General features: G+C 44.0%; 1 protein-coding gene across 1 annotated transcript in view; it reads right to left on the bottom strand.

Annotated features, from left to right (window-relative positions):
- The window catches only part of LOC131916537 (slit homolog 3 protein-like), a 562,664-nt gene that overhangs the window by 492,587 nt on the left and 44,662 nt on the right, over positions 1–25,415 (bottom strand). The window contains exons 2-3 of the mRNA XM_059269895.1: positions 21,225–21,296; positions 15,210–15,281 (exon numbers count right to left, since the gene is read on the bottom strand). Coding sequence (XP_059125878.1) covers positions 15,210–15,281; positions 21,225–21,296 — 144 coding nt within the window. The remainder of the gene's footprint in view (positions 1–15,209; positions 15,282–21,224; positions 21,297–25,415) is intronic.

The following is a 25,415-nucleotide window of genomic DNA, read 5'->3' as shown; positions in this document are numbered from 1 at the left end:
TGGGGCAAGCAGGATTCTCACCACTGGGAGGAAGAGAACAGCAGCCATTTAATGAAAGAATATATTTGCCACCCATACGAATTTAAATATACATAATCTATTTGTATCACAACTAATTAAAGAGTGACTGTGAACTCTGGTTAGGGTTAAATACACCACAGTTTTTCTGCTCTTTGGAAAAACATCAAAAACCAAGGCAACTCATATTTTCAAACCCTGCATGCTGCGTTAAAATTTCATGCAAGTCAAATTCCTCTCTAGCCTGCTTCCTTTTCTGTAAAAGGAGGAAATTGGATAATACAGTATCTCAATCTCCTTCCAGCTCCTGAAGGCTGTGTTTTCTTTTCCCAGCACATGGATCCAGAATAGTCATGGATTCAAATCCCAAATGGCAAGTTATTTTAACTTCCTGATCTCCAGAATTTTTTTCTCTCTGTACAAAGGATGGGATAATTGAAAGAAAGATTTAAAGATACAACGTCTTAAACTGTTATCAGCATTTACATATCCATCACTTAGGTTTCCAATAATGATTTTCATTTCATTACTTATTTGTATTTTTACTGAACCATTTTAATGCAAACTACAGACATCAGGACACTGACCCCTAAGGAGTACAGTATTCCTTTCAAAAAGTTAAGGAGGTTCTCCAAAGGACCTAGAGTACCATTGTCATGCTTTAAGTCAATGGTAATTTCCTAACATTCTAACACTCCAGGTTTGCATCTCTCTCCAAGTTTTATTTCATACAGTCCTTCCACTGTGAGCCATATATTCAGTTTGGTTGTTCTAGCTCTTACTTCTTTTGAAATTATTTTTGAAGAATAATCCACCAGTCAAAACTGTACAGCCTGAAGAATTTTAATCCAGTGAAGACTCCACTTTGAGTGAAGACACACACCCCTAAACCCTAATGCCTCCTTCAACTCACTGCTTTCTACTGCTAACCACTTGCCTGATTGCAAACCATAGATCAGTTTTCACCTGTTTCTAAACTGGTGAATAAATGTAACCACTTCCTACAGAGCGTTCACGCCTAGCTTTGCCAGTCATTACGTTTCTGAAATGCATCGTGTCATGAAAGGCAGCAGTAGTTTCCCTGTGTGTCATTTTTCCATTTCCTTAGTTGACTCCACTCAAGGGATGCACCATGGGTTCTATTTACTCTACAGCTGGTAAGCATTTGGCTTGTTTCCAGTTTGGGGCTACCAAAGACAATGCTAATATGAACATATTTGTATAGGACATATTGTGGGGTACACACCCGGGAATTGAACTGTAGGACCTTGGACTATGTATACATTCAGATTCACCTGACAGTGTCAGTGTTCCAGAGTGATTCTATCAATTACTACCACAGTAGGATATAACAGGGTTGATCATTTCACTCATCAACAACTAGCACTGTAAGTTTTAGCCGGTCTCATGAGTGTGTCACACACTGTGGTTTATTCCACAATCCCCTAAAGATGAAGCAACTTTATGTATCATGGTTGGCCATTCGGATATCTTTGTGTGAACTGTCTATTCAAAATTCTTAGCCACTTTGTGTTCTCTCTCTCTCTCTCTCTCTCTCTCTCTCTCTCTCTCTCTCTCTCTCCCTCCCTCCCTCCCTCCCTCCCTCCCTCCTCTCTCCTCTCTCTTCTCTCCTCTCTCCTCTCTCCCACTGGTTCCCTCACAACCCCATGTAGAGTGAGTCTTGAATCTACTCAGAGGGGAGTTGGTCACCCTCCCCAAGAGTCAAGCTATTGTTGCACAGGTGGGCATCTCTTGCTCTCCAAATGGTTTCATCTCTCTCCCTTTATCGCAGTTAATCCTCCCCTCATCCTGTACCCTCATCTTCCCATATCCCACCCCCTCCCTGACTAAATCTTTCCATCCACAGTATTCTGCATCTTACTTTCTTTTTACCTGTATTCTATGATCCCCTTTCCTTAGCCCCTCCCCCACCCTATTCCCTTCCGTATTTCCTGCCTTGCACAGATACTCCACCATACTAGAATATTGGAGCTAGGAACATCACATGAGAGAGAAGATGGAGCATTTGTGCTTTGGGGCCTGGATTACCTCGCTTAGATTAGTTTTTCCAGTTCCATCCATTTTCTGGCTAATTTCATTTTTCTTTCCATCTGAGTATTTATGTACCACATCTTCCTCACCCAGTCACCAGCTGCTGGCATCTAGGCTGTCTCCTTTTCCCAGCTATTGTGAACAGAGCAGCGATGAATATGGATGAGCAGGTATCCCTGTGACAAGGGATACAGTCTTTTGGGCACATGCCCAGGAGTGCCATAGCTGAGTCATACGGCAGTGTTATTTTCAGCTTCCTGAGAAACCTCCAGATGGATTTTCAAAGTTTAGTCCCTTTTTTTTACTAGGTTGATTGTCTTCTTATTGATTTGTAGGCATTCTTATCAATTGTCAAAATAATTCCTCTCTCATTAACCAATATCTTTACTTACACTGTGACACAATTTTCCCTGGCTTTACAATAATATATCCAGATGAACAAATGTTACTTGTTTTAACATAAGCAAATTATCTACTTCATTCTTGAAGTTCAGGGCCCTTTGTGTTCTGGCTAGGAAGTATCAACTACTCCAAGGCTATAAAGATATCCTGTTGTTTTCCAGGTGTGTGAGTATTTTGGCCTTCACCTCTAAATCTGCAACCCACTCGCAACTGATTTTGACTGGCATGAGGCAGGTTGTGAAGACAGTTTTACATATGGACAGTTTTCCAATTTCTCTAGCACAACATACTATGCAAACCATCCCCAACTGCCTCACAGGGTCGCCACCTTCTCCAAATCCGGTATTGTTCCACACCCGAGTCTTCAGGATCATCTCCTCTTCACTACAATCTTCAGGATGATCTTAACAATTGGCGCAGCAGCCCCCGGCACTTAAAGGAGGGCCATGCTCATCCATCTAGCTAGCAGTTTGGAGAGAACTGCCACGTCTGCCTTTTCCCAGACTTCTAACATCTCTCATCCAGTGCGGCCACCTTTGTCAGTGTGAAGGTATCGGACACCTTTCCTTAGACTGGTTCTTAGGTAGTTAATATTTCTGGTGCTATTGTAAATATTACATTTTAAAACTGTGTTGGTGAAACACAGAATACGATATTGATTTTTCTAGGACATTAACTTTGTGTTCAGTGAGCTTCAGAACTGACTGAGATTCTCAAAATTTACTTGCAGATTGTTTTGTATGTTCCATGCACTTGGTCACGTTATCTGGGCATAATGCTGTTCACTTATTTTCCTTGGTTACATGGTCTCCTCCACATTTTCCCTTCATTTATTTCCCCCTATCTTCCATTCCTTCACTTATTTGGGTTTTTTTTTCTTCTTTCATAGCTAGGACCAAGGATGGAGATAACTATGGAAGCTGCCTGCTTTGCCTAAAAAACAGGTTTACAGCATCTCCTCAACAGCCTCGAGCTTTGTTGTTTTCTAAGTTCTGTTTTGTCTTTATGGATCAAATGCTTTTAAGTCACAAACCAATTCTGACCTGTATTAAAGGATTTTTCTTTATCTAAGAAAATGAAATGACTTCTCTCATTTATTTTGTAAATATGATGAATTACATTGTTAGTTCGGAAATAGTAAAAGCTGATTTTTTTTTTCATGTCATATCCTAATGCCTATGATGAGGGACCCTGATTTCTCCCATTAGGTGATTCTAAACATGTCAGGTTCCTAGAATACTGTCAATTTAGCCAATACTACTGTATGGACACTGGTTGTCTGGCCAAGTCCTGTATGTTAATTCTTGATCTCCAGGATGTCATTACTGAAGGTGGCAGAACCTTTGAGATAGGGATCTAGTGCTGGGCCTTGAGGTCATTCAGAATTGCTCTTGAAAATAACTGTGAGACCTACCCCCACTTCTCCCCTACCCCCACCCTACCCCCTTCCCATCTTCCTAGCCAGGTGGTGAGACATTTGGGTCTGCCACACTCTCCTGCTGTTATGTGGCCTTGATACGGGCCCACAGACAACAATCAACCACAGACTGGAATTTCCCAAACTGTGAGCCAAAATAAGATCTTCTTCTTTGTAAGTTAATAACCTTGGGCATTTTGAGATAACATAACTTAGAAAAAAAGCAGCGAGCATCCAGAACCACAGAGATGACATACCGTTCCGAGAAACATGAAAGTCTGCTTCAGTCCCCGGGGGCTTCACTGCGCATGCAGATTTGGTCTCGCTGTCTTCCTTGGGCTCTGGTTAAATGAACCTTGTTCTTTTGGGGACTCCTGAGGAAGCACTGCATGGGAGAAACGTGCCAGGGTCTGGAATCTTCCTGCTAGCCTGCAGCCACTGACTTGAGCAGTCAGGCCATGGTTCACAGTTTATTTCCTTAAATACAGTCTTTCAGTAATATTCTGGCAAAAATGTTTTGGCATCAGAAAAGATACTGGAAATCTGGCTTTATTTTCGCTATAATAAAGTCTCTCACTGGCTGAATGTGTAGAGAATTCTTCCTTTAAATGCATTAATTTTATTAGACTGTTTGGTTTTGACTTTCAAGGCATTCTGTGTCCTTTCAATATGGACTTTCAAGCCATCTGTTATTTAGAGAAATCTTCTTTGGAATAATAGAAGTTCTCTACACTATTATTTTTGTTCCATTATTTCAGTTTTCTTCCTCAGATTCATACTATAAACTGTTAAAAGAACTCTGCCCAACGTCTATCTCTACTGGTTTTCCTTAAGGCCTTTTTAGTTCTACAGTAATTGCCTGTGGATTTAAAAATACCTTCTATCTTCCATTTCTTTTAAAGAATCACTCATTACAATTATTTGTTCTTGAATTCAATCTATATTCATATGTTTTCATTTTAAAAAGCATTTGTTTGGGGTTGGGAATGCAGTTCTGTGGTAGAGTGTTCACTCAGAATGCAAAGGGCCCTGACTTCACCCCTACTTCCACATTAATACTTCCACATTAATACTTCCACGTTAATATTTCCACATTAATACTTTTTCGTTTACACATCTACAATTAAAGCATAGTTTGGAAGGGTCAATTTCTAAAAAAATAAATTTTAGTTATGAAAATAGGTATGGATTTGCATTTATGTTGGGAAACTGTACCAAGCATTCCATATAGTCCATACCTAATTGGTCCTAGTAATAATAATATATTGATAATGTTAATAAGAGAAATTAGAGTAGTACATTTATCACTGTTAAACAGTTCCAGGTTCCTGTCTGAGATGACACATCCATTTAGTCCTCTTGTCTCTGAGCTTTCTTGGGCTGTGACAAATTCTCTTCTCTTGTTTTTGATAATTCTAACAGTTTTGAAGAGGGCTCTATTGGTTTACCATCACTATAGCAAAATGCCCGAGATAAATACCGATGAACAGAAAGGGTTACATTGCATCACAGTCTAGAGTTCACATTGCAAGATGGAGTGTTCCCACGCTTTGGGTGGGACACTGCGGGAGAGCAAGCCATTCACCTCCTGAGTCCAGGAGTAAGGAGAGAATTGAGAGCGACTGTGGTCCAAAACACACTTCATTGGGACTCCCCCAAAGTTCCAAAGACCTCTTATGAGGTCCCACCTCCAAGAAGGTTCACCATCTCCCATTAGGGAAGTCAATGGAGGCAGAGCTTAATACAAGGCCCTCTGTGGAAACACTTACCCAAACACGGCAAGGTCTGGTAGAACTCCTTTCAATTAAATTTCAATGGATTTTTTCATTTTAAATTAAGATAATAGATTTTTAGGGAGATCACAAATACAGTATTGTTTTCTTCACTCCATATCAAAGGCACAAAGACAACTTGTCGCTGTTGATGCTGATCTTGAGCACTGGGATGAGATCCATTACTTCAGACATTTGTGTTGGGAATACTTAAAATCCTTTCTACTAGTTATTTTGAAATATTCAATTAAATATTGTCGTCCTTTTTGTTTGTTTGTTTGTTTTTGTTTTCTTGTCTCAAGCATGTCCTTTATAGCATAATATGTGTCATGCTCTAGTCCTAGAATCAACCATTTCTCCAAGGCACATTAATCCTATTGAGAATAGCATCACACACTAAGATCCAAGAGCTATGCATACTCATTGATACTACATTGTTGTTGCTTTTATATTCCCTTGTTGATAGAAATCATATATATATATATATATATATACACACATATATATACACACACACATATATATATATATGTATATACATACATATATTCCTGTATATACACATTTTAATGGACATTTCTGTTTCTACTCAATTATATTAACTGCAAGTCCACACATTAGGTTAATCATGAATTCATACCTATGTCTCCAACTCTATTCCATTTACTAAAGGTTCATTCTAATATTCTCCATGTTTGTCTCAGACCATATATTTCAACAATAAGACATGTGTCCCCCCATCCAACATTCATCATTCAATCACAGTGTCCATGCCTCGTGGTTTATAAATTATTAATCTATGCCCCATGAGAAACAAATTTATCAACTAAAGTACAGCTCTTTTGTGTGGCTCCTTTTGGCTTCCATCTTACAGATTTCATTCATTTCAAAGCTACCTCCATCAAAATCACAGTCCATCACTTTCCATGTGATTGATACATCCATTCATCAAGCCTGCAGTCACTTTCCACAGTGTTTTTTTTTTTTTAAACTGGCATTCATTAAAGTTCACTCCTTGTGCTCTAAAGTTTGTGGGTTCTGACAAATGCATGGCGTTCCTGAGTCACCACTGCGGGGTCACACAGCAACACTTCACACACCCAGCCCTTGTCCTCCACTTCTCCTTCCTCTAGTTCCTAGCAACTTCTGTCACAATAACACAGTGTTTATCTTTGTAAGGAACCACTAAACTATCTTCCAAAGTGGGCATACCTTATCTGTTTTCTTTGGGAAAGACATGTTTGACGCTTTCGTCCATGTTTAGCGGGGGCTATTTCTTTACTAGATTTCTAGGGATAAAGGAATTGTTTTCACTCACAGTTTGGGGGTACAGTCAGCAGTGGTGAAGAAGCCGGGGAAAGGGGAGTGACTCTGGCTGTGGCAGCAAGAGCATGAGGCTACTTGTTCATGTCTCAGCAGGCCAAGAACCGGGGAGAGGTAGGGTAGGCTTGGGGTAGAGGTAGGACAGGCTATAACCACAAGGCCCTACACCTTTGCCTTTCAGTCACTTCTTCCCTGTTGGGCCACACCTTGTAAAGGTTCCACAGTTTCCCAAAACAGTGACACCACTGGCAACCGAGTGCTCAAACACATCAGCCTCTGGGGAGCAATCCCCACCCAAACTATAACATTCCACTCCTAACTCCAGGGCTCACAGCCATTTCCCAATGCAAAACACAACAGTCCAACTTCAAATGTTCCTGTAGTCCTAAACAGAACCAACACGGTTTAAAAGTCCAAAATCTCTTCTGAGACTCAAAGCGATATAGCTGTTAGCCCAGATAAAATAAAATTTAAAAAAAAATCCTTACACAATACCAATACGCATGGACAACAATCGTTTCCATTCTCAAAGGGATGCATGGAGGCATAAAAGAGCAGGTCAGACCAGAGCAAGACAATACAACACAGCAAACACCAAACGCTTCAGTGTAAGATGTAAAGGGGAGTAGTGTTTTATTCCTCTGCATATGGATATTTTGATTTCCCCAGCACCGCCTGTTGAAAAGACTTCTCTCTCCACTGAACTTTGAAACGTCATCAAAAAAAAAAAAAAATCAATTGATTCTACTCATGTGGGTGTATTTCTGGGATACTCCACCGAGTTGTGCTCCATTATTCCGCCAATCTCATCTTGTCTTGTTTACTATGGCTTTGTAGTAAGACATGGCGCTGGGGAGTGTCATTCTGACAGCTGGTCTTCTTCAGACACTATTGGCAATATTCATTGTGAAATGCTTCTCTTATTTCTAAATTCCTTCTAGAGTTCCTTACCCCTCCTTTCAAATCTTGCTTTTCTCTCGTCATGCCATTTCTGAGTTTTAAAACATTATGGTTGTATTATTTAATATTTTTCAGGATCTTAATTCTTATAGCTAGTTTTGAACAGCTCTCCAATCCTAGTTGTTATTTGCTCTATAGGTATTTTTGTATATTTTCATTTGCATATTTCCTTGTCTGTTTCTAGGGGGGTGATTATGCCCCATATTCTCTTTATTTTTCTAATCAAAACAACTCTGCATAAACTTCAGTATTAATCTTTTTTCTTTTTCTCCCCTCCCCTCCACTATGCAGCCTTGCTGGTCTGAAATTTGTTACGTAGAGCAGGCTAGGCTTGAACTCACATAGCTCTGACTCTGTCTACCAAGTGCTGGGTTTAAAGGTGTGAGCCATTACATCTGGCTTGTTTGCTCATTTCTTAAGTAATATAAATTTCCTTGAAATTTTAAGAGGAAGGGCAAGGAAAAGATACCTCACATCTTCAAACCTCTCAAGTTCAGCCCTATTTTGTTGTAAAAGACAATAAAAAACACAGTCTTGGGGTTTCCAAGATCTGGCTCCTCTGGTAGCTTCTGGAACTTTCTGAGAAATTCTCCCTCCCTCTCTGCTGATCTAATATTATGTTGATACCGAGCCTTTCCTGGAGCGGGGAGAAAGCCTTGTTTTCAGGGGCTGGAAGAGTTTAAAGGGGCCAGAGTGTCCCAAGTCTTTACCCCCCCATCTTATCACAATGACTTCGCAGTTGTTATGAAGAGGCAAGCGGAAATATAATTTGGGATAATTTCCTTGGATTCCCACTGTGGCCATTACTTTTTGTGTAGCTGTGACTATATGCCTGATGAACACCATCTATGGAGCTACTTATTTAGCACATGGTTTCACAGGTGTTAGTCCATGTGGCTGGGATGACCTGGCAGAGCAGAGAAAAAGAAATATGTGTGTGTGTGTGTGTGTGTGTGTGTGTGTGTGTGTGTATGCGTGTGTGTATATATATGTATGTATGTATGTATGTATGTATGTATGTATGTATGTATGTATATAGCCTTGGAGTTTTGGCTGTAATTTATATCCAATAACATTATCATGTCTTTTTTTTTTTTTCTGGTTTTTTCGAGACAGGGTTTCTCTCTAGTTTTGGTGCCTGTCCTGCATCTCACTCTGTAGAACAGGCTGACCTCGAACTCATAGAGATCCGTCTGGCTCTGGGATTAAAGGCGTGTGCCACCACTGCCCAGCTACATCTTTCTCAAACATTCAGGAAATACATGTCCTAATCCCATTGGAGCATGTTCTCTGGGCCAAAGGGTATTTATAAATACACGACTCAGTTACAAACATTTTGAAATGGTCTGCTTACAGGTTCCTTACTGATTTTTAAAATTTTTCTGTTGTTACAGAACACGGTCCACATGATTTCAGTCCTCTGGGACTTGCTGAGGCTGCCTCCCCACTCTCACCCTCTCCTCCCTCACCCCTTCTTCTCCCCTTTATCTTATCACAGTTCCTCCTTCCCTCCCTCCCCCCCCCCCCCCCCCCCCCGCCATACTGAGGACTGAACACAGGGCCTTGCATATGCTAGGGAAGCATTCCACCAATGATTTACACCTCCAGCTGAGCCTTGCATTCTAATCAAGTGTAATAGTTTCATACGAGCTTGCAAAGAATATTTTATAGTTGTTCCTGCAGTGTTCTCTACACATCAATTAGAGCAGGCTTGCAAAAATTGCTATTAAAATATTTGTGTGTTAATAATTGTGCCTGTTTTATTTCTTAATTAATGAGAAGTAAATTTAATAATGAACTTGTTTATTCTTTATTGCTATCAATGTTAGTCTTACATATTTTCAGGCTATGTTTTTATTCACATACATAGACTCATTGCATTTATTAACTGTATTTACTACTTTATCAGTATGAAATATCCTGCCTTATACCCAATAATGTTTCTGTATTACAAGAAGACTATTTTACTCAGTACATTCTTTTGGTGTTTTCTAAATACTACTTCCTACATTCTTATTTTCCAACCTTCCCCCATCTTTATCTTTAATTTATTTCTAGAAAATCACATAAGCATTGGGGTGTGGGAGAGACGGTTCCGTGATTAAGAGCTATTGCTGCTCTTGCAAGGGACCTGAGCTCAATTCCCAGCACCTATACCAGGTGGCTCTCAATGGCCTACAACTCCAGCTTCAGGGGACATCCTGACACTTGCACTCATATGCCCAAACAAACACATAGCGCACGCGTGTGCACACACACACACAGTCACACACAATTAAAAATAATAACCTTTTTAAAAAGTACGTAAGTATTACGTGTTTTTCAGTCTACTCTCCCACTCGGTGTGTTCTCACAGCTGGCTTAGCCATCCGTGTATAACAACTAATCTCACACCGGCACTAGCACACAGACCTCACTGTCTAGCTGCCCCATTTGTTCTCCAGGAATTTTTCTTCCCTTTTATCCCTCATTTGAATTAGGGATACAGTTTGTCACAGACCTGCCCCTTCTTCCCTTTGGCTATTACATTCTATACTATGCTTTTTAGAGGCTATCCTGCTGATTCTAGCAAACATCCTCAATTTTAATAAGGCAATAAACATTAATGCCATGATCACTTTGTAGATAATTAAAGGATCTTTGACAATTTTAATTCCCCCAACTACTGTGTTGCTCTTGCTATCCTGGATTTCTTAAATCTAGGCCAATCAATGGCATGTCCCCATCTTTCATGACATGGACTCTGAGGAGACTGGGGTGGTTACCTCAGGGAAGAGCTTATCTATTTGTCTCCCCCCTGGTTTCACTGAGCTTCATCCTCTTAGAATGTTCTGGACAGGAAAACTGGGGTCTAGCTAAGGCAGATTTCACAGCAATGGTCTGAGACTTATACTCTATCACACCAAGGTCATAATGTGCAGTGTCTAGCAGGCTACCTATCCCATCATGAAGATGCCTCCACTTTGGCACCAGTGAGATCTGGGGTTGAAGAATTCCTTCTTGGGGGATGTCCTAAGTACATTAGCTTTGTCAGACAGACTACCGGCCTTTACCCTCAGCTGTAAAAATGAAAACATCTCCAGACGTCACCAAGAATCCTCTTGGGGGAGGGGGGCATTTTAGTGCCAGCTCGATCTACTGCTATAAAATAAAACTTCAAATATTTTTAGTAAAAATCCCTTAAGTATCTACACTTATTCCTTGTTCAGAGCTCTTAAGACTAGGAGGAGCTAAATGAGCCATAATTCTGTCCCCAACAGAATCACTGTCTGGAAGAGAAACAATTTCGAAAGAGAAAGTAGAGACATGGCCTCCCACACTTTAGGACAGGGATAAGAATGCGCCACTATCCCAAAAAGGTATGTGAGTGGGATATGCTGACAGCCTCATCCTAAACGTGGCAGGATTAACAGGCCATGGAATCTTTAAGAGGCAGGACCAAGTGAGAGGTGACTGTGCCACGGTGGGGGGTGGGGGGGGTGGGGGGCGGACACACAGACAACTTTTATAAGAGATTGATACTGGCATGGGAAAGAGAGTTTGTTGTTCTCTTGAGAACAAGGTGTGGTTTTTTGTTGTTGTTGCTGTTGTTTTGTTTGTTTGTTTGGTTGGTTGGTTAGTTTTCGAGACAGAGTTTCTCTATGAAATAGCCCTGGCTGTCCTGGAACTCCCTCCATAGACCAGGCTGTCCTCGAACTCATGGAGTTCCACCTCCCTCCGTCTCCCAAGTGCTGGGATTAAAGGTATGCGCCACCACCCCCAGTTTCTGAGAGTAAGTTTTTTTAAAAAAGAAAATAAGAGCAAGCCTATGCCCTGTTACTCTCAGGCTTCTTGACTCCCTAAATAATTTCTCCTTCTCATGCAAGCTCCCCTCACTCTGTCATCCACCATGATGCAGCATGGCTAACGGGGCCCTCACCAGAGGCCCAACTGATGGGGTCACTCAATTTTATATTGTTAGCCCCCAACTATAACTAAACCAACTCTTCTTTATAGAGTACCCAGTCTCAGGTGTCTTGTTATTGCAATAGGAAATGATCTAACAGAGAGGGGTACCTAACTCAGCCTGGGGGGTCCTTTCATGGAGGAACAGGAACTTGAAATTTAACACCTCCCTTCTTTCCCAGTGAGCCCCCAAGAGCACAAGCCAAGAATAAAACAGAATGGAAATTATCCAAATCCATTTACTTTTTAGGCTGTGTTTTAGAACAGAACCAATAAAAATATTCTATTATGCAACACAGAGACATGGATAAGGAGACCCTGGAGCGTGCTACAGACAGCACAGCCACCATCTACGTCTTCAGTGGTTAACAGCAAATATACTGCATTTTCTTATTTCATGTCACTCAGTGTGACTGAAAGCAGACTGCTGAATAGAAAGCAGAAAACGCCAGTGAGGATTCATCTCTCTCTCTCTCTCCCCTTCTCTCTCTGTCTTTCTGTCTCTCTCTCTCTCTCTCTCTCTGTCTCTCTCTTTCTCTCCCTCTCTCTCTCTCTCACACACACATACACACCCTCCCTCCCTCCCTCCCTCCCTCCATCCATCCATCCATCCATCCATCTATCTATCTATCTATCTCACTCACACACACTCCATCTATCTACCTATCTATCTATCCATTAACACACTCCATCTACCTACGTATCTATATCTATCTATCTATCTATCTATCTACCTATTTACCTACCTACCTACCTATCTCTCACATACATACACTTCATATCTCTCTCTCTCTCTCTCTCTCTCTCTCTCTCTCTCTCTCTCTCTCTCTCTCACACACACACACACACACACACACACACACACACACACACTCACTCACCCCTACCTTCTTGCTGACTCTGATGCCTATCAAATGACAGATACTTCCCATCTTCCTGCCCAAGTACCTCTCCAGCTCCCATGCAACAGAAGTCAGACTGACTACCTACCCGCTAAGCTAACATCTACCCCCGCCATAGACCTCAGTCACTTCTGTCGGTCTTCCCTGGAGTTTAACTATAGCTACACGGCTGGTTCACAGGAGGTAAGAACGGGTATATACGGAATACTCCTTCTCAGTCTCACATGGAACGTGCACTGCCCGGAGCTCCATGCCATTCCCCACCTGCTGACTTGATGCATTTGTGCATTGCAAACCAAGATACAAAGACGACGGCGGCGGCAGCAAAGCATGGATGGTCCCTGTCTCCGAGTCTGTACTTGGGAGAGAGAGAAGGGCCCCAGCAGGAATGTCCATAGTGAGTTTGTAGGGATTAGAAGCGAATTTCCACTGTGCTAAGTCCCTGAGATTTGAGGGTTTATGTAGTGCTGCGGCTAGCATTACCCACCTAATATACCAAAACAAAGAGCCAGGTTTGCTCAGCGATTGTAATCCCTTCAGTTCCCCAGACACGCATGGCATTTTGGCCTTGTTTACCACTCCAAGGAAAAGAGACCTTTGCCAGAACTATTTCCCTGCGCCTCCCTGGAGCTGAATGGGTATGTGCGAGGCTAGGAGAGGGCCACCGCAAAAGCTCACACTTCATCTCGTGCCTGCAACCCAGGGATAGGGAAGGACGTGGGCTTTGATGTCAGACAGATGTGGCTTGGAATCTTACCCAGCCCTGACAATTCCTTGGCTTACTCTCCGTGGGCTTTTGTTTCTTCATCTTTAAATGAGGGTAATGACACCTCGTTGCGCTTGTTGTAATTTGGCAGGGGGGTAGAATAAAAGAACTGATCACATGTGAGAGACACACGCAGGTCCTGGTGTCTCCAAAGCCCTCGCTAATTCCCTCCCAACAACCATGAAATTAACAAATTAAGAATTTATTTACCCTTCTAATCACAAAACCAAGCAAGAGGCAGCTTTTTCACGCCGGACCATGTGTTTATTTTTCTATGTAAATGATGGTTATTTCACAGACAGGAATGAGGTTCAACGAATACTTTTATGTTTTCTTTGGTCCAAAAAAGGAGAACTTAAATTTTAGGAAACCTGAAGATCAAAATATAAACAAAAATAACGTAATTTTTTTAAATAACCTTTCTCTCTTACTAGAAATAAATGTCGTACTTTCAAACTGGTGATGGCGAAATCCATGCTGGAGTTTGATTCAGAAGAAAACAATGGCTGAGAGAGTCCACACCACAGTGGGAAGGGACGCATTTTTCTGGGTCCTATTAATCCCCACGAGACAAGGATCTTCCCCGCTGCCATGTGGCCTTGGATATAATGACTTTGTGGGGCAAGAATGACACATCACTAAAAAAGAAAGTGGGGTCGGGCAGTCCATTTCACCCGAGCAAGTCTCTATAAAAGAGACTTGTCTCAAAGCAAGTGAGCTTTGGCAACTTGACGGATAAGCAGAGCAGTGTTTTTCCAGGTAAGCTGGCAGAGCCATGAATTGCCGCCGTCCCAGCCCCCAGTACAGAAGGAAGCTGAAATGTCAGGGCAATGGGCCTGCAGAGGGAGGCATCGATGAGAGCCGCCCACCGGCATGACTAAGTGCTCTTGGGGACAATCCCCACTCAGAGGGCAGAAAGCAAATATCCAGATGTTATGAGCTGTCAGCTGTGATTAACTGAGGAAAAGGTGAGGCTGCCCACTTAACCATCTGAGCAACCTTCCTCATCAAAATGACCCCAGAGTTTTCTGCAAAAGCATTCATGGGTAAAATAAATGGAGGCTCCATCCAACTCCCAGCCCCGCTTCTTTCGCTGCCCACCCTCTCTCTGATCAAGTCAGAACAGCGGCCTATTTTAAACCAGTGGCAATGTGTTCTCTCGTGGAAATGTGTGGGTTTCCTGAGACAGGCTGGCGCTCGGAGAAGCAGGCACGCGGAAGGCTGCGGAAGGCTGCGCCCACTCGCCCATCCTTCCTCTCCCACAGAATATCAGGAGGAGTCCCGGGAGGAGAAGCCTGAGGAGTAGGGGAGGGTCTGCGGATAGCTTCCATGACATTAGCTCACTCCTATGGGAAAGGAGAAGCTGAGGTCTGGATGGAAGCAGCCCCATGTGAGGAGAGCAAGGGCTACCTCAAGCCCAGGAAGAAGAAATCCAGCCCCAGATGCTGGCCTCTGCATCCTTGCTAGAAGAGTTTATATGGATCTCAGTGCCTCTGTAATATGCTTCAAAACAACTTTAAATATAGTAGGAAACATTTCATTGAACACTGAAGACTTGTTTTTACCAAGGCCACAAGACCAATTTACAAAACAAAACAAAATAAATGCAGAAAACATTTTTTTAAGGACACAAGGTTATGTGCTTTACTTACAATCGCTCCAGCTGCTTCAGGTCCTGGAAGGCACCTCTCTCGATGACGCTCACCTGATTGTCCTCCAAATGCCTGGAATCAGAAAGGCAGCCAGGGTCAAGGGCTAAAATGGTCTGGAACCATCCTAAGAAGCCTTAAGGCTGTGCAGCTATATCATATATCCCCTCCTAGGACCCCTGGGTCCCTCCAGTAGGAATCACTCTGTTGGGACAAACTCACTACATCCCAGTGTGGTGTCACGGTAACCAGGGCTTCACCGCCTGCACACTTCTACCTGACAGATTGGCTTCCATGTCTCTCTATTTTAAGAATGTTCCCAGCAAATGTCCCCCCGAGCACTGCAGAATGTGCACAGAAATGGAAGAGGTAAAGCTGCTTCTTGGAGAAACCAGGCACATTCAACACCTCTTCCCTTGGAGCTCCCTCCTCCAAGGATTCAAAAATACTTCATTGAAAAGGGCCTCCCTGCTCAACCTCACAGGAAGGATCGAGTCGCCGTGAAAAAGCACGGTGTATATGACGGCTAGCCTGGACCCAGGGATTCCCTCATGCAGGGCCAGGCTCATCCCAACCTCCTAAAGATAGGGACTTCACAAAAGTCATCCCTATCCCGAGCTGCAGGCTTTGCTGGATCTCTAAGTTCTCCCATCAGGTGATTAGAAGTCCTAAACACTCTGCATAAGTGAGCTTGACCCATGCATGTGGCACACCCTAAGAGTTGACCATACAATGAGACGTCTGTTTTCACGACTTACCAAGGGGAAAAAAAGGCAGCTTAAATTGGATTACATGAACAGTGGGGAAGGAACACAAGCATGATGCGTGGATTCTGGGTAGGAAATGGGCCAAGAAATGACAGGGACTGCGTGGGGTTTGGGGGACTTGCAGCTGTGATTGAAGGCTGTTTCTTGAGAGGAGGAGGCATTTAGGAAGGGCCACAGTTTCCTCTAGAATGGCAGAAGCATGGCCTGGGAAGGGCGCACCTTCACTCCAAAACAGACCTTCCACAACGACGATGACCCCACCTCTCAGAATAGCCCAAACCTTCAGCATGTTTTAGGCTTATGGCTCAACCTTTGTGTGTCATTGGGGAAATCCTCTCTTCCCAAGGATTAAAGAAGAGGCCCTAACTTCCTCACACTCCCAGCCCAGCACCATGGTCTACCATGTCCGCCTCCCGAATGAAAGGCACAGCTGTGGGCCCTGCACATACTGACTTTCCATAGAGGAGAAGGCCAGTCAATGATGTGGGCATGCAAGGGTAATTTGTTAGGCTCAAATACATAACACGTTTGTGTGTTTGCTGTAATCGGCCAGGAGGGTCAGCCTGTTCCTCAGAATCCTCAGCCTCTCAGACCTCCCAGTCATGTGACTTCTGTCCCTGGCAGGCCACTCATTTAACAGATAAGAACAGAGTAGCTAAGAAACTTGCCCAAGGGGAACCACACAGCTTAGGGGGAGAACTTTCCAGGCCCCAGGGCCCTCTCTGCCCCACCTCTTTTTTTTTTTTTTTAAAGATTTATTATTTATTATGTATACAGTGTTCTGCCTGCACACTAGAAGAGGGCACCAGATCTTATTACAGAGGGTTGTGAGCCACCATGTGGTTGCTGGGAATTGAACTCAGGACCTCTGAAAGAGCAGTGAGTGCTCTTAACCTCTGAGCCATCTCTCCAGCCCCCTCTGCCCCACCTCTTAACTAGATGGTGGTATTGTATTGAGTAAGCTAGTCCTCATCTTTAAGACTCCGTTTCCTCATTTGTAAAATTCAGAAAAGACGACATCACAGAAGCACTTATAAGAATAAAAATAAAGTAAATAAATCATCAAGCCTGGTGTCTGAAGTAATAATCTGCATTTTAATAAATGGTCCTCCCTTCCCCTCCCCTTCCCTCCTCATCTCCCTCCTGCCATATGGCCAGGAAGCCTCGGGAAGCCAACCGACGTTTATTAGCACATTTACCAAACAGGGTGTCAGTTCAATACTAGCGACTAGGGGAGTTGCTCAGCCAGACTTTTATAATCAATCAATCAATCAATCAATCAACCAGCGCTCGCTATCCTTCTTCTCCGATTAGAACAAGGCCTAACTCTGGAGCGGCTGAGTGTTAACCTCCAGATGTTTGGAGGCGCTTAACTCGGACCTCCTAGAACGGAGCTCTCTTTTGTATTCATTACACTACCACCGCTAGTCTCTTTCAGGAAACGGAGACGTGCGAACACATGCATGTGAGCGTGCTGCCCCTACTCTACCTTGCTCAGGCCCTGGGAAGCTGGCCTTTCCAAAGGGCTTCTCAGCCTCTACTCACCATTGGTTTCAGCCACAGGGTTTTTCTAGCAGGAGCTGGGAACAGTGGAAGGGCGGTGGGGCTGGGAGATTTACCCTTCTACCTCCTGCCCCAACCACTCCAGGGTGACTGTGTCCCCCTCCTGAAGACTACAGTGGCTTTTGTCGGGCTCTAAGATCCAGTTCCCCCGCTGCTCCCCAAGGCTTCTAGGCAGCCATGGCTCTGTCCTCACTACCCTGAGGACCTGTATCATCTCTTCCTGGAGTCTCTCATCCCACCCACACCTCTGTCAATGTTAGCTCTCCTCGCCTGCCCCCTGCAGCATCCTTTGGTTCCTGCTGGAAAGGTATCTGGGATCCTTTTCAGATCGACTTCCTAAACCCATCGAAGTCCAGTCTCATGCCTGGCATTTAAAGGCTCGGTAAACACTACTTGACAAATAAAAGCATCTGGCAATGGGTTAGTGAGCCACGGAACCTGCACAGGGACTTCAAGCAGCTCTGCAAGCTAAGGGCATGGAAGAACGCTGTTGATTCCGTCCTAGCTCACTGGCCAGATGCAGGAGGACGTGGGATCAAGGTCAGGCTAGGTTTTAGGTTCCCACAAGGGCTGCCCAAGGCTGGTGTCTGTTCTGAGTTAGGCGGACACAGACTGTGTTCATTTTCAGTTCTTTGGCTCTTCTTTTTCTTTTTTTCTTCACTAGATTAGAATCGGAAATGGCTCTCATGTGATGACGGCCGAGGCGGAGTTTAACTCTTTTATTAACCCCATTTTGGATAAAGCTGGCTCCCACATTGTGAACACAGCGAGTCCTTAAATGGATTACTAAGAAAAAGGATATAATTGATACCAACAGAAGAGACTTTTCCCTGCTCCCAACCTGTGGGAGAGATGACTGTCGCAGGCAACTCCTACATCTCTGCTTCGTTTAGGGACAATGGCCCTGGGATGAGACGGAAGTGTGCCAGCCTCTGTTCTGTGTTTACCCATTCACCTGCACCATATTAGCAGATAGAAGGCATTCTGCATGGAAATGGGGGGCAAGCTCAAATTATTCAAGTCTATCGAGGCTTTTATTGCTTCCCCATAAATTGTAAATAAGAAACAGGCATAGGGAATATGCCAGGATGTGATGAAAGCTTTTCAAAAGAGAATAAAAAAGAGTTCTCTAGGTTACTCAGCTGAGAAGACTAGATGGGGGAAAATACTATTAAAATGTTTGGATATTTTATTGGTGTGAGAAGGCGTCTCAGCTATTCCACCTAGCAGGTTTCTTTCATCAAATTAAAGGGCCACTTGAAAGGGACTGTCTGTGAGCTGATAAGGGAGATAATGAAACAGATCTATTAACAGTCGATAAAGAAGAGGTAAAAGACGTTTTGGTACTGCCTATCAAAACAGAAGAATGCACCAATTAACTCAAAAGATAAACTGTAGCCTAAGGAGTGTTGTAGGCTACGCAGAAGACATTAATGTCATCTTTTGTGATTATTTTAAACTTTCTATTTGCAGAGAGCAGATATGGAAATTGGAATTTTTATTAGTCTCTCTGATGCAGCAGTAAGAAAATCAAAGCGTTATTTTTGACTTGGTTAGAAAATGAAGCATTAGGTGAATTTTGACTTGTACGGAAAAAAAAATCTCATACAGACACAAGTGGAGGTAATGGGGGCAAAAAGATGCAAAGCAAAAGCCTAAACACAGTTTTGCCTTTTAAATCAGCAAATGACCTAGAAGCAGCAGTCTCCTGACTTTCTTTTTAATACAAAGTACCCTAAAATTGAACCAAGGGATCCCCTCACACCTGCCAACGTCCCTTCTGATGGGTGTTGACCTTATCAGAGCAGTTACTCACTTATACATACAGGTGCTCAGAGCACAGGAAAGGCTTACTTAGCACAAGGTAGGTCTTCGCTCTCAGGATGAGAGAAGGATGTTCACCTCCAAAGAGGAAAGAATGCATCTATGGAGGCAGCATCTGGTAGCTGGAGGCCCAGCATCAGATTCCTGCATCCCTGTGCACTGGCTCAGAGGGAGGAACCCTCAGGTAACACTCTGCACACCAGAGCTGCATGTCCTTCCCCTCTCCCTCTGCAAGAACCCATGCACTGGAGCTGCACTTCCTTCCCTCTCCCTCCTCCTCTCCACCCTCCTCCAGTGTGAGCACTGAAGTACTGCCTGCATGCTAATTCCAACTCCTCTGTCCCTCACTATGTGGAGCTGAGATTTCTTAATCCAGTGCCGTTTCCTCTCCAGCAAAAAAAGGGGGCCATAATAATGCCAACCTCATATGTTCTGTTACATGACTCTGCACCAGGTCCACGGGAGGCAACCAAGGAAATGCTGGTCGCCATCAGTATTAGCATTATTACTAACATGTCTCAAGCAAGAAATCAGCATTACACAAGTGACAGGCAGTAATCAAATGCTGCTTGAGAAAATGTCAAAGCCCCGACACACTCCATGAATAACTAGAGTTGAGAGGACTTTGAAGTATTCACTCCCTATGCTGCCGAAGGGAAAGCTGAGATCCAAGCGGGTACAGGGATTTCCCCAAAGTTGCATAAGCAATTAATCTCAAATCAAATCAAAATCTGACGCTTCTTGTCCCAAGGATAAAAACCATCCTGTTCTGTAGAGCTGAGTAGAAACAGGGATGTGGGAGGCTGGAGAGATGGCTCAGGAGTTCAGAGTACTAGTTGCTCTTGTAAAAGACCTCGGTTCAATTCCCAGCACCAACAGGGCAGCTCACAACCATGTGTAACTCAAGTTCCAGGGGGGATCTGATGCCCTCTTCTGATTTCTGAGGGCACCAGGCACACATATGGTGCACATACATACATGCAAGCAAAGCACTCATACACATAAAATGAAATAAATCTTTGAAAAGTATGTGTTAAGGGAGGTGGAATCTGGTAGCAGTGAGTTAGCATAACTGTCAATAAAGATGAGCCAGCCAAGATTCCATGACACAAATAACATCAAAGCTGGGGATCAAACTTCCCAGGCTGCACTCCTGGGCAGGAGCCACACTATGGGTAAGAATCAACAATAAAGAAGGAAGGAAAGATAGAGAACCCAATTGCTCCACTGTCATTTTTCTGAATGTCAGACTTTTCAGTCAACAGTTCATAGGCCTCTTCTTACCAAACATAAGCCTTGGGTCAAGGCAAAATTCTCCACTCTTCAGAAAGGAGACCCGCTGCTTCTTGTCCCCCTGTTCCATCAATGCCTACCTCACATTCTGTAACCTGTCTGCACAGCTGTGAGTGGTCAGCAAGGATTCTGCCCTTGCCTGGCCCTCTCCATCTCTCCTCCCCTCCTCTCCATTAAGCAGGAAGAAAAATAGCATCTGTCCCAATTGCTCTCTTAATACGCAAGCTGGGGAAGAAATTAAAATCTCTACGGAAGCGAAGCATGGTTAGTCCACCTGACATTGCTGTCATCCAGGAAGCAGGGCATGTTGACTTAATTCGTTTATTGCCTCTGTTTTCCAGTCACTGGCACCCGGTTCTTCTATCGATCTCACCCAGCCAGCAGCATCCAGCCATACAATTTGATATCTGTGAACACTTGGCACAGTAATGAAGGGAGGGCTTTCTGCAGCAGAAGCATGGATTCCTGTGGCCCAGAGCTCGGGAATGTGATGTCAGGGCAGTGCGACATTTTCACAGGCTGAAGAGCTGGCTGCAAATGAAAAGTCGTTGGCACACCATCTGCTACTTACAAGACTCGGAGATTCTTCAGTCCAGCGAAGTCCATCTTGGTGATCCTGGTGATGTTATTTCTGTCCAGGTCACTGCAATGGAAAGAAAATTCAGGTCAGATTTTTTGCAGGTTACACTTACAGTCTATTCCAGGCAGACTGGCTTGGACTGGGGGGACGTTGCCTGTCAGGGGGAAGGCAATTCCAATGATTAATGATATCCCTTGAGCATGCCCAACTAACCTTAAGGAAATTGTATGGAATAAGCCATTCATTATGTATGTAGCAGAGCCCAGTTACACTTAACTGCCTGTCTTCTGTGGTCCCTTATTCAAGTAACAAACTATCTCTCAGTGTCTCCAGTCCCCCCAATTTTCAGATTAACTTTCGCAAGTAAAGCTGAGGCCTCCTCAAAATTCCAGGGGTTCCAGGGAGGAGCAGCTGACCCAGGCCAGGCTTTTAAGTACCTTCAATCCCTTTCATTGTCTCAGGAATGCATGCATGATTCAAAGAATAACTTTCTATCTAGTGGGTAGCAGAGCAACCCACAGTTCCCAGAAGCCATCTTGCCATCACTGAGTTCCAGACTCAGAAGACGAAAAGAGACATTCTTCATGCTGTCCTGTTAAGTGTTTGGATCTGCTCGTGCCTGAACCCAGGTACTTCTGTATTTTAGCATTTTGTGAGCCAATCTATCCCATTTTATTTTCATTTGGGTTTAAATCAGCTCAGAGTTCCCAGAAGCCATCTCGCCTCCACTAAAGGACGGTGTTCCAGACCCAGAAGATGAAGAGCCACTCTACTTCTATTCCTTGCAACCAGAAGAATGTTCACTGGCTTTGGTACACAGCTAGGTAGACGTAAACAGACAACACAACCTTGTCTAATAGACAAAACAAAACTTGTCTAGTTTCTAACTAGTTCGTAAATTTCCCGAGTTTAGTTTCTAACAGGTGCCAACACAGTCGAGCCCGTGCATAGCATGTAGTAAAAGCTAATTCCACACAGTAGGCAAAGGCAGCTGCCTGCATGATTCCGGCCTCAACTTGGAAGCTTAGGAGCATTTGTCATGGGGGAGCTGAAAGCTGGGGGGCAGTTACTGGGGTAAAGGTGAAGGAGGCACCGTGGGCGGCAGGAAACCAAGGTTAAAGGGGAAGTCAAGTTAAGAACAAACCTGTGAACAACTGGATAAATATTCTGTATTCCCTAAAATCATCTACGAGCCCTAGATGAAAAAAAAATGGGGAAGGGGAAGACCATAAATAATGTTACAATTCTTAACACTGGAAGCTGAAGGATGAATTCCTACATACTGTGCCCTCCTGATGAGAAGAAAATATTCAGGGTTTGGGCCCATGTAGTTTCTATAGGGTGTCTGTAAACTGACCATTTATATACTGTCACAAATCACTCAATGCACAGAATCTGCTTCGAAAAATGTGTGGTTGCCTTGCTTTCGTGATACAAACATCAGCGTTTACACACACAGATTTACCAGCTCTGACGTCACACAGTGGTAAATCTTCTGGCAACACTGCTATTTTGTGTCTGTTGTTAGCCAAAGCATCAGGTTAGGCTACCTGGATTACCAAGAGTCGCCTGTCCTGCAACGGGTCTCCAGGAAGACCTGTGAGTTACAGGCTTGCAGTAGAGCAATGGTTCCTAAGACTGCAACTCTTTAATGCACCTCCTCGTGTTGTGGTGACCATCCCCCAACCATAAAATTATTCTGTTGCTGCTTCCTAACTGTAATTTTGCCACCGTTATGAATCATAATGTAAATATCTGATATGCAGGCTATTTGATACATGACCCTCAAGGGGTTGCGACCCACAGGTTGAGAACTGTCCCAGGAGACGAAGAGGAGAGCCGTTTCCAGTGTTTGTACTTTGTGTGAGGAACAATCATGTCTGAGGAGAAATAACTCTTCTGATATCAGTAAGATAAAAATCAAACATGTCCTTGGGTAACCTCCCCTAGGCTCCACCTCCCTTTCTTCCATCTCCCCTCTCCTAGACCAGCCATCCGAACTGTTTCTTAGTTTGTGATGGAGGACCACCCCATTTCACCTTCACTACCTATGCAGGCTGTCGGTGAAGGAAGAGACCAAGGCATGCTGAGAACGCAGAAGGACCGCGATGCTAGCATCATACACCGGTGGAGAGAGAGCCGGGATCCGGCAAGCTCTCCAGCATCGTGAGCACTCTTCTCCACTCCCTCCAGAAGCTGGAGAGATGTGTGGGGACCTTGACGACTGGGAATATGACAAAGCAGCTAGGGGTTTAATTACCAGGACACAGCGTGGGACTGCAGCAGCTCATGCTGCCAGCTGCTGCACTGATATTTTCAATTAATATTCATTAGGAGAAGGGATGCAGCGTGCCACCGAGGCACCGAGGACATGGCAGCGTGGAATATACCACGGGGGTCATCACACACAGTCCTAGAACTGAATTCCTCGCCCAACCACCTCCTGAGTGGCCTCATGACTAAGGATCAGAAATGGCACACCCGACCTCAAGAGCTTTTTTTTTGAAGGTTAAATGAGATGCTATACTCATGGTACTTACCCACCACTTACTAAATTCTCAGTCTCAGCCTTTGGGATTACTCTAACTAGTTGAAGTACACTCCCCTATCTACATGCACCGTGAAATTTTAGTTCACCCAAGGAAGCCAGGTACCCCATTTCCCAGGCATTGTGTCTTAATCCATTAACTTTGGGGTAATCTATTTCATAATATTAAAGGTGTGGAGCAAAGAGGAAGAAAAAGACACCTACTGAATGTTTAACTCACCACCAGGAGTGGAATCCATTCCCATGGCTCTCCATGGCCAAGGTGATGCCATGGCTGCTGCTTTGAGACCCTCAGTCAGTTATTATAGTCAAGAATAGCTCAGGAAAAAAGGCCTTTATGACTTCTGGAGATGAGGTAAGAAATGGCCCACTCTCATCCTCAGCCCAGTGGACTGCTTAACCAAGGATGTGCGCCCATCCAGGTGGAATTTACGGAAGCATGGAAATCACTATGGCATTACATTACTCCATTTATGGAACACTGGCAAGCTAGTCAACTGTCCATCAAAGCACTTTTGTGAATGCACAGATTGTATTTCCAAGATTTCCTTGAGTGTGACCATGTGACCAAGTTCATAGCGCTGCACAATGGGCCAAAATAATACACGCTGCCTTCGGGGCAGCGCTATAAAACTCCCTGCCCACTGCTCCACTCCCCTCCTTGGCCTGTTTCTTGGCTGGATTCAGAAAATAGTGGAGGATGCCCAAGGTGGCGAGCAGTCTGAGCCCAAGTCCCTGGTGACTGCCTTGCCTCCTGATTTGTACACATTAGACTCAGACAGGTTCCAGAAACAGCTTCAAAGCCACCCAAATCCAGGGACTATTTGTCACAGCAGTCTGTACTGTCAAGTGCAATGTCTTGACTTTCTCTCCTTCATGGTTTTCCTCTTGTCTTTCTAACAGGTCTGAACAATGGGTATTATTGTTTCCATCAACAGATGAATGTCTGTAGGTGAACCTCCCAAAGAACGGTTCTCTGCTGAAACCACACTATGCACCAAGCACTTTGCTCAGCACTTCGTGTACATCTTGAATCCATCAGCCATTGTTTATTATCTCACTTTTCACACAAGGAGACTTAGTCTCCTCCTCTGCTCTTCAGAAGAGTTCTACCCAGAAAGAAACTTGGCCATGAGGTCACATGCCAGTAAGCAAAAAAAAATAGGATGAGAACCCAGACTGCCTGAACGCAGAGGCCAGGTGTGTGCAGGAGTGTGTGCGCGCACACATGTGTGTCCGCACACAAGGACATATGCCCACAAATGTGCCTATGGAGGCAGAAGTCAATGCCGAGCCTTCCTTTGTCCTCTGCCTTATTTTGGTTTTTGTGGCAGAGTCTGGAGCTCACCAATTGGTCAGCCTGCCTCACCCGGGAGCACCCAGAATCCTGTCTCCCCTTCTGGGTCCCGGGACTAGAGACAAACACCATGGTGCCTGGATTTCTGCATGAGTTCTGCGGGTCCTGAGTTCCCAGGTCCTTGTGTCTGTACAGCAAGCGCTTTTCCCAATGGCCCACCTCCCCAGCTCTATAACAATGACCCTATAGGCCAGGTCATTTTTAGCCATCGAATCCTGATGCCCATCTACCACGAGTCTGAGCATTTTTGCCATGTGTAAATGTATTTACTGGATGA

The sequence above is a fragment of the Peromyscus eremicus genome, chromosome 8a (assembly GCF_949786415.1).
Source record: "Peromyscus eremicus chromosome 8a, PerEre_H2_v1, whole genome shotgun sequence".
Classification (NCBI taxonomy): Eukaryota; Metazoa; Chordata; class Mammalia; order Rodentia; family Cricetidae; genus Peromyscus; species Peromyscus eremicus.
This window is presented reverse-complemented; position numbering and strand designations above follow the sequence as displayed.